This window comes from Podarcis cretensis (genome assembly GCF_951804945.1).
Source record: "Podarcis cretensis genome assembly, chromosome: 5".
In the NCBI taxonomy this organism is placed as follows: domain Eukaryota; kingdom Metazoa; phylum Chordata; class Lepidosauria; order Squamata; family Lacertidae; genus Podarcis; species Podarcis cretensis.
Window position 1 is genome coordinate 71,399,982 of NC_137174.1, and position 9,894 is coordinate 71,409,875.

Consider the following 9,894-nt stretch of genomic DNA (forward strand, 5'->3'; position numbering starts at 1 on the left):
CCTCTTAACGTTTGTATGTAAACAGTTTGGGAAACTAGTAATTTATACGCTAGACTGCACAATGCACCTCGGAGGAAGAAGGCTAAGGAAGGAATAAAGCGCTTGGCTCCAAAATTCATTTACCCGGATTACACTGAATTCAGTGATAATTAGTTTCCAGAGAGGGAGGAGGAAGTATATTTAGGGGTGAGATGAGAATGCAACGTTTGTAGCAGAAGTTGGACGACAGAGACGGGTAGATGGAAAGGTAAATTACTGAAATTCAAGTTTCTCTTGGATACAGTCCACTCTCGTTAGTGGTGTGATCCAAAATCAATTAGACCTCCGCGTTTATTGGCACACTTGTCCCAAGGCCATTATCAGCCTCGCGGATTCCTGCCCTGGTTAAGGAAAGTCGCTTAGGATCCCAGCCTTCGCTAGCATCGTAGCGCGCTGATCCCGGTTCTGGGCTATAGTCCCCTTCCCCTCCCCCCATTACCCGACACTGCTTCGAGGGATCCGCAAGGTCTAACAACTGTCTTTCTGAAAGTTACTTTGGCCAGGAGAGAGTTGTAGTAGTGCAGTTTACTTTTCTAGATCCTACTTAGAAAAAACGGCGCATGCTTCTTGAGGGTGGCTGGGTGAGTGTGCAGCAATATGCACGCGCTAGAAGGGGGTTGGGATCTGTATCTCCGCAAGGCTAGGGTGGTTGTAAAGGGGTGTAAGGAAAACCGAGAGCGTTCCAACGAGGAGAGAGAGAAAAAAGGAATGCGTTGCGTTCAGAGCCTAGCGCTCCTGCGCTCTGCCAGGCCCGTTTGAAGCAGCGAGCAGTCGGCGCTGCAAATCCCAGACACAGCGATGTCAGGATCGCGAAGGAAGTGCACCAACGTGGACCTGCGGGGACCTGCGCGCTGGCCAAGGAGTTCAGAACTGGTTGGAACTTTAGAGCTGAAGTTCTGCACGTCTGTCCTCTGCCTCCCTTAATTAACAGAACCACCCAGTCCTTTCTTATTCCATATGATCCCAATCCGGATGTCTTGCTACAAGATCCCAAGCGCCCGTGAGCATACACTGGAAGGGACGGAGAGGGTGATGCACCCATTTTGTAGGCCTTTGGATTGACCAGATTCTGAATAAAAGCGCAACTGAGTTCTTCAGGTCCGCGGCCCGAAGCTGCCCTGTCAATTCCCGCCCCCCTCGCCTGATCCGGCGGCGCTGCGCCTTCCTCACCTTGGGTTTGCTGCCTCCGATTGCCCCCGGCCGGATGGAGCCGGTCTCCTGGTACCTGCAGAGGATCTTGGAGACGCAGCCGTGCGAGACTCGCAGCTGGCGAGAGATGACGCACGGCCTGATCCCGTGGTGAGCCATCTCCACGATCTTGTGGCGGATGTGGTTGGGCAGAGGCCGGCCGTTGATGAAGACGCCCCCGAGCTGGTTGACTCGGCCTTGGCCCAGCGGAGTCGACACTGGACAGAACGGGGACAAAGAAGAGAGGGCTCCTTCGGTATCCGAGCGGCCTACCTCACGTACACGCAAGGTACAGCGACAGTTACACACGATACACAGAGACGCGCGTTCCAGGCAGCTTCCCCTCTCCCTTGCGATTGGTGGCATCGTTTGAGCCTGGCACACGGATCCTGAAACACTTTTGCTTGGAACTTTTCGCGCACGTGTTCAGGATTGGTTAACAAACGGGTTAGTTATTCCCTGATACCGTTTGCTGTCTCCGTCGTAGCAAACAGAGGCTAAGCCGTGGCAAAACTGTGGACTTTCTTATATCTGTAACAGATATATAGTTCTGGGCGAAGTGGGCATTTTGATCTGTTTTAAAAACCGAACCGGGAAGGTTATATTTATTCTCGGTCGGCTTCCACTGTATTTTCTTCCGAGAAAAAGTGCTTTGGGTATCAGTTCAATAAATATTTATTCCTAGGTTGAAAACTCCCTAAGACAAGCCGCGGTTGGCGTTTGGAAGTCTTTGGCTACCGCAGGTATTTTCCTTCTTTTAAATCGCTCTTTCTTTTCCTCGGAAGGAAAACATACAGTGTTGACAAGTGCTCTAAGTAATCGGAGTATTCCCAATTCCCCCTCAAAAGGAGCAATTTATGATTCAAAAGGATCCAGAAAAGAGGGTAAATATAAGTAACTACAACTTTTCTGCAACTGGTGCTCCTGCTTCTCACTTTAGGAAGAATCTAAGCATCGTAGACATTTGACCACGGGTCTCCTGAAGTCTGCTAGAATGTGACAATCCGCCCCATTTTGAATAAACACAGACTTTTTCTAAAATAACCCCCCCCACACACACACACAACTTTAATATTTACTTATACTGTTTGCGTTTCATATGTCGGGGCAGTTTTGGAAGGGAAATGGTAGGTACCATGCATTTGGGAGAGGAATAGAAATGTTAATACTAAGAGTCACACGAAAACCCGATTTCGAAAGACGTTTGGTGTTTTGTTTATTTGTTTGCTTGTTTCCGATTAGTTCGCTTTCTTGCCCACCTGTTTGTGCATCCCTTCTCCAGATCACACTGACTCGTTTCGCCCTGAAACAATTTGTACAGTATTGTTTCATCGCTTGCTTTAACCATCTTTAACGTTTTCATAAACTCGCAGAAGAGTTGCCAACTTCCTTGGGTCCTGTCTGAGCTGATTATGCGAAAATCAACAGGCTAGGAAAATATCCCACCTGATTTTAGTCTCTCTTGCAAGAGGGAACAGGAAAAGTCCCTCACATTTAATAATGAAATCCTAGTTGGAAAGCTCTTAAGATTCAATTAATGGAAGGGAGTTTCTTAACATGTTTTGGACAAATTGAGAAGGTCCACACGAACCCTGCTGTGTGTTGCGCGGGTGTGTGCCCACATGCACGAAAGTGAGAGTTTGAGCTGAGTTGCTTGACAGCACTTAAGGCGTTTTTCTACCTATTACTGTCCCTAAACAGTAGTCGTTGGAATTGCTAGTTTTGTGGTGGCATTACCGGCTTGTGCTTGTAAAGGAAGCAAGGCAAAGCCGGACGAAAGTCCTGTAAACTTCCCTTACGCAAGGGAGTTTCTGGCGGAGTTAGAAATTTGGGGTGTCCTCCTGATCTGACACTGCGACCAGGTTTAGTGACTCGCTCACCTACAACGCTTACCATCGCCCAGCCAGGTGACAATTCCACCCTCCAAGTGAAACCGACATGAAAAGCAAAGAGGGAAATAAACTCGTTTGGAATCTGCGCTGCCTCTGCCTTCTCCTGTGACCTTCCTGTTTTTTCCTACCTTCTCTCTTTTCATCCCCTCAAATTTTTAAAAAGTTGACGAAAAAGTAATGTGTATAATTCGTGGGTGTGTCGAGAGAGGGGGACATTCCTGTCTGCGCTTTTCCATGCTGTTGAAACTAGGCTATGCTCCAATCCAGTCTCCTTGGAAAGGAATCCCTGTTAATTTCGCTGGCACCTACTTCCAAGGAAGCGTGCCTACAATGGCAGCTGAAACCTTCTCTCTTGCTCACGACCCGCTCCTTTTTAAGCGTGTGCACATCAACTTGCTTTTCCGCAACTCCACGAACTCAGGAGTTCAGGTCCACAGCCACGCATGCCCAATTCGGCCTCATTGGCACCAAAGCAGGCCACAGATTCCCCCACCCCCTCCTCTCCACCCCCACCCCAACATCCCATTTTCCTGCTCCACGGTCTTACCTTCTAATGGGAACCCGCTGCGAGGATAATTCTGTCCGGGAGCTGGTCGCATCATCCTTGGGACAGCTCCACCCAGACTTGTCATTTTGAAGGCAGCTTGACTCTCTTTCAACGTATTATATCCAGGTATGGCGGAGGTTAAGAGGAAAGGGCAAACGCAGATCAGCTCTGGGAAAAGATCCGCAGAGAATGAATCGAGTAGAGGAGTTGTTGTTGTTGTTGTTGTTGTTGTTTTGTTGTTGTTAAAAAAGATATTAATAAAAAGGAGAGGAAGGAGAAATGGGGGAAGGGATAAAGCTATGGGAAGGGGGGAAGGGGGGTCGTTGTCCCTGGTCTGTTTCTCAATCAAACGTGGTATCTCGAGTCAAAAATGTGGCCGAGAGAGAAAGTGAGAGCGAGGGAGAGAGAGAGTGAGCAAGGAAAAGGAGGTGGGAAAAGTTTTGCCCGGAGAAAAAGGCTGCCGAGGAAGCCGCGAGGTGCCTGGTACCTGCCGTGGGATGAGCTCACTTTGCTACGAACTGGGCTTGAGTGGCAGGAATGATTTCTTCCTGTTGTTGATACGAAGTGAAAGGAAGCTCCGCTCCGGAGTATTTATTAGTTCTTTCACCCCAAGCTTCCTTAGGATCTCTGCGCCGCGATTGGCCAGCCTGGAGACTGTCCCGTCTGGAGAAGACACGAGCTGATTGGACGACAGCGCCAACTTTCTCTTCTCCTCCTGACAATCGAAGGGCTCCGGCTCAGGAGGGTGACCCGGGATTTGCCTCTCTTCCCTTGATAAAGTGCCTTTTCTTTCAGAGAATGGCTGGACAGGAGAAAATGCAAGAGGAGCAGGGGAGGGAGGCGGCGGAGGAGGGAGAAGGAGGAGGAGAAGGTGGGGGGAAGGACGGTCCCTTCCTTTTTTCTCCTTTTTTTTTTTTTACAACTCCTCTTGGCACAATGCCACTGTGCGAGAGATTACAATGAGGAAGTAGCCAACCTCTTGCATGGCTTGAAGTCAGTGTCTTTCTCTGCCTCTCTGCCTCTCTCTTTCTGGGCCACCTTTTCTTTCTTCTGCGGAGAGGTTGTAAATGCGCAGCTGTACGCAGGGAAACTCAAGAGAAACTCCAGCGTTTCTCTCGAGACTATCCTTTGTCCTTTCAAACTCCAGACTAGATTCCCCTGGGCGTGTGTCTGGCACCAGCAAAACTCTCTCTCTCTCTCTCTCTCTCTCTCTCTCTCTCTCTCTCTCTCTCTCTTACTTAGCCCCCACTCAACCCCCTCCCTTCTGTTTTCAAACTTTTCAAAGCAACATTTGGAGGGAGTGGAAACCCAGCTTTTGGTGCAATCGTATTTTTAAAAACAAAACAAAAACCAAGACAGCGACGGCGGCAACAGGAATCTTTATAGATCCCCCAAACGGATTCTTGCTTTTAAAAACTGGAGAGATAGGTAGGAGTCGGTCTTTGTGCATATTTACGGAGCCGTGCGCTGTATACACACACACACACACACACACACACACACACACACACATATATATATATATATATATATTGCACATTCCTATATATGTTTGCCAAAGTGAACTTTGCTAAGAAGCAGATCTTCCCAGGAATTTATTATAGCATTGAAACTAAACTGCTGGGGGAGGGGAAGGGTTTTTTAAAAAAGAAAAAAAGGAAAAAGAAAGAGGGAGAGAAAAGACTGACTAGGAGCTGAAGTGACCACAGCAGGATATGACGCCAGGAGTGTTGTAAAGACTGTCTGTCTTTAAAGAAGGTACTATTGTGCATGTCCTTTTATTTATAACTTAGTAAGTGCCAGCAAACTCGCCTCCTTTGCACTCTGAAGTGCCAGCCCGGCTTTCCACAGGGCTTTTTTTATTTGCAATAGTCTATTCAGTAACTGTCACTCTCAAGCCTCAAGTTATTCAAGACCTTAATCAATCAAAAGGATGAGAATCGTTCAGGTTTTCCCCCCTTTGAAATAAAGGAAACAATGAGTTTTAGGCTTCAAGTCCCTCCCCACCCTACTCCTCAACTTATGATACATTTTATAATTTCTGAGGGGCGGACAATGTTTGCCCGGTTTTCTTCCAGTCATACAATGAAAAGTTACCCGTAAGTATAGAATAAAGTAAAAGCTGGTAGAAGTCTTTAAAAGGCGGGTCAGTTCCTCCCGCAGTGATAACTTAAAAGAAGTCCATGTGCAAAAGGAGTCCAGTGTACGGTGGGGGGGGGGGTTTCAAAGTACTGAAGCCAATGCAATGTGAGTCTAGTCATTATTATATGGGTGGGTGCGCTCGCGGGTGCGCGCGTTTATACTGCCTTAAAAATATTTTGCTTTCCTAGTTAAAAGTCTCCCGACCGGTGGCTCCCAAAATCTCGGAATTCGTAAACAGATAAAGGTACAGCAGATTATTAGCCACTTTTAAGACGGACGCATTCGTAGAACACTGTATTAATGTGTGACTTTTGTACGTTACAAAGCGCTAACCAGGCCCTGAAAGGTAAGGAAAAGTAAGGAAAATGTGCCCCTAAATATATTTTTTACAAAAATTGAAAAAGAAATAAAACCTGCCGTTACTTTTGCTGTCGTCCACATATCATGGCCTTTACTCCCAAGTAGCGCAGTTAGGATGGAAGTGCCTGCGCCTTGTTCTTCCACAGGCACCCTAGGGCAGTCGGGGGAACTAACCGGATCTGGATAATACACCATGGTAGAAGAATTGTTGCTTCACAAAATACTTCGAATTTTCCAACCTACCTGCGCGCAACATTGGTTTGCAAAGATCGCTTTTTATTAAGTTTCGAAAAACAGGCCTCTAGCCTTTTCTGAAAATTCCCAAGTTTTACTCGAGCCCTCCTGTTTTTGCCACGGCATTTGAAAGCGACTGACTGAACATGTGAGAACCGTATTGCTTGAAGGGCCCACGCAACAGATCTTGAAGCGCCAGGATAGTGAATAGATGTGAACTGAATTGAGGCACATTGTTTGTTTGGAAGCAGTTTCCATCGAACCGAATTGCGTTTAAGATCAGGGTGGATGCCAGACATTGATTTCAGAGCTGCTGAATTAATAGCACAGTCCTAGAGGTGTAACTCCACTGCGACTTACACCTCATAAAGTGTGCATAGGAGTGCAGCCTTACAGTGAAATCTTATCTATGTCTACTCAGAAGTAAGTCCCAGGGGGCCAAAGGTCTCACCTGGGACTTACTCCTAGGTGTTTATAAGCCCCAGTGATCCTCCACTGCGCATACATAATTTCCGTGTTCCTCGTCAACACCGTGACTAAAGGAAAATCATCTTCCTTTCCATGGGTGTGATGTCGTTTTATTTTTTAACCCGCTCAACCACATGGGCGAGCACACAGGGTAATTACTACACCTATGAACATTTGGGGGGGGGCGGATTGCACTATACCAACTCTAAATGGCAGCAATTATTAACTGATTTGATTCAGAGTAGTCCTATTGGAGTCAACAGAACTCCCAATGTGTTTTTTGTTTTGTTTTGTTTTACGATTCCCGATCGATACAGATCAATAGGCAGCCGGGATTCTCCTGATGTTTAGTCGGAAGGAAGTCTTGTTGAATTAAATGAGACTTACTCCCCAGTAAGAGTGCATAGATTGTTGCCTGCGTTTCAGCCTGAAGTGCGCAGAAATCAGACGGGCGTTAAAGGAATGTTATATACCTAGCATATATAGACTCGTCAACAGATTCGTCAACTCTCCATCCTCAGCTGTTTACTTGAAAGTAAATCGTCAGCCCTCCATCTTGATCCTCAACTATTTACGTGACACGAAATCCCCATTGATTTACTTGCAATTTAGTTGCATCGGAGAGCCTGAAAAGCTGGAAATGTGGTATATTGTTTCTCTGTCTCCCACCGTTTTAAAAAGAAAATTGTTTTAATTTACTATTAGTTCCGCCCTAATGACATCTCATTGCTCCCAACGCCGAGATCTATATTATTCGCCTGGGGTGTGTGTGTGTGTGGCGGGGGGGGGTGTCTGCCTGTATAGCATAAGCTCATCACAATTGATCCTGCAGAGATAATGAAAGGGAGTCATCTTGCCAGGCCACCTTACCTTGCCTGTGCAAAACCAACTCTGAACCAAATTTGGCTGCCCCTTAAAAGCCAAACTAAGATGGTTCCGGTTTGGACACAGTGCTTCGGGAAGCGATCCTGCCTAACTCCCCACCCTCTGGCATTGAAATGAATACGACCTGCTAGTGCTCTTGCGCAAGCTCCATTATTTCCTTTGGGGCTCGTGGATGAGAATCTCCCGGTGGGTTGTTGTGACCTCTGTTCTTTAATTAGCTCCCAGAAGTGCTCATCCCCCCTCCAGCCTACAGGCCCAAAGCACAGGTCGGAGGAAAGTCTGCATTGGCCTTAAAAGAACACTGAAATTCAAACTCGTGAACCGTAGAATTGGGCAGCTCGGGCGTAAAAAGTTATGCCCCAAACTTAGACATAAAATGAAAGTGTCCCTTCTATTGCAGTGAAGCCCCAGGCCAAATGAACCCTGCTCCAGAATGCAATTTTGGATTCTACCCCTCTCCGAAACACATTTAATTGGAAGCTTCCTATATATTCCACTGTGCCATAAAGCAAGGTTGCAATCCTATTGTTGGTTCTTACTATATTGAAGCGGCCCAATTCAAAGCACAATGAAGGTTTAAATCACCCTGTACACACTTACTTACCTGAGAGTAAGGCTCAATGAACTCAACAGGACATGCTCTTGAGTAGCCATGCATAAGACTGCTGGTAGACTGCAATCCTATGCATATTTACCAGGAAGGAAGATTTACTGAACGGCGTGGGACCTGCTTTTGAGTAAATATACCTAGAATAGCACTGTAAGGTTCCTGTGCCTATTTACCATTAATATTAAGGAAATGATTTCTGAATCAACGTGCTTGGAAACGGGCAGAATATCCATGTTCCGGATGCGATCTTAATCATTGTTGCGTGGAAGTAGATTCCACTGAAATCACAGAATCATATAGTGGGAAGGGACCTCAAAGACCTTCTAGCCTAACCCATTGCCTGATAGTCTCCTCTACTGCCTCTGCTTGAAAACATCTGGGGAAGAAGGATCCAGCTCCTTCCAAGGCAATCCCTTCCATCACTGAACAGCTCTCAAGAAGTTCCTCCCAGTGCGTGAGTGGAAAACAACTTTCTTCTCCTTAGAAGAACACATGGACTCTGGTCCTACCATATGGGCAACAGAAAAGAGACTCGCCCCATCCTCGAAGTGGCCAGCCTTTAATAATAATAATAATAATAATAATAATAATAATAATAATAATATCCCGCTCATCTGGTTGGGTTTCCCCAGCCACTCTGGGCGGCGCCCAACAGAATATTAAAAAACACAATAAAACATCAAATATTAAAAACTTCCCTAAACAGGGTTGCCTTCAGATGTCTTCTAAATGTCAGATAGTTGTGTGTTTCCTTGACATCTAATGGGAGGGCGTTCCACAGCGCTGGCGCCACTACCAAGAAGGCCCTCTGCCTGGTTCCCTTTAACCAAACTTCTTGCAGGGAGGGAACCGCCAGAAGGCCCTTGGCGCTGGACCTCAGTGTCCGGGCTGAACGATGGGGGTGGAGACGCTCCTTATACTGGGATTTGTTTCCCGGGGCGTCAGGTGCGGAGTGCAGGTCCCAGTAACACTTTCTTGGATCCTAGCCCCATTTCCCGTCCAGAGGGATTTGCACACAAGGAAAGCCGTGACGCCTGGAACAGGTTGCGAATCGGATTGCCCAACAGTGTCCTCTCTGCATTGTTCACTCTCACCGCCGCCTCCCTTTCACTTGGGTCCGAGCTTGTGGCCACTGAGCCACGCTGGGGGCCACCAGCCTCTCACCCTTCGTCTCCCACCCCCAAGCCCAGTGTGGGCCCTCCGCCAGCTCCGGGGATCCTGTGCTGTTGTTGCGTCCCGCTTCAATCCGCCGGGTCTCCCTCCCCACCACTAACATTAAGATATCTTCCCCCACGATCGCGCCAGCAGTGCCAGGCGCAACGCGACGCTGCTGAATAGCTCCATAGAGCAGAGCTTGGCTGGAGCTGCAGTTTCTAATTGGAACATTATTGCCCTTCAGGCCCCTCCGAGCGCAAAAAAATGGAGAGGGGGGCGCCGGTCTCCGGCAGGTCTCCATGCAGTTTTATAGCTCAGCATGCAGGAATTCAAGCCTCGTTCTCCAAGTGGCCTTCCGTTTGTTACAAGAAGCT

The 9,894-nt window shown here is 47.5% G+C and overlaps 1 protein-coding gene across 3 annotated transcripts in view; it reads right to left on the minus strand.

Moving 5' to 3' along the window:
- The window catches only part of PAX3 (paired box 3), a 107,026-nt gene extending 102,584 nt beyond the window's left edge, over positions 1–4,442 (minus strand). For 2 of the 3 annotated variants that reach the window (XM_079975893.1, XM_079975892.1), the window contains exons 1-2: positions 3,667–4,438; positions 1,210–1,445 (exon numbers count right to left, since the gene is read on the minus strand). In XM_079975893.1, the coding sequence (XP_079832019.1) occupies positions 1,210–1,445; positions 3,667–3,751 (321 nt within the window). In that variant the 5' untranslated portion in view covers positions 3,752–4,438. Of the gene's footprint in view, positions 1–1,209; positions 1,446–3,666 lie in introns of all 3 variants that reach the window. The other variant, XM_079975894.1, reaches the window with a different exon arrangement.
- Positions 4,443–9,894: the final 5,452 nt, after the last annotated feature.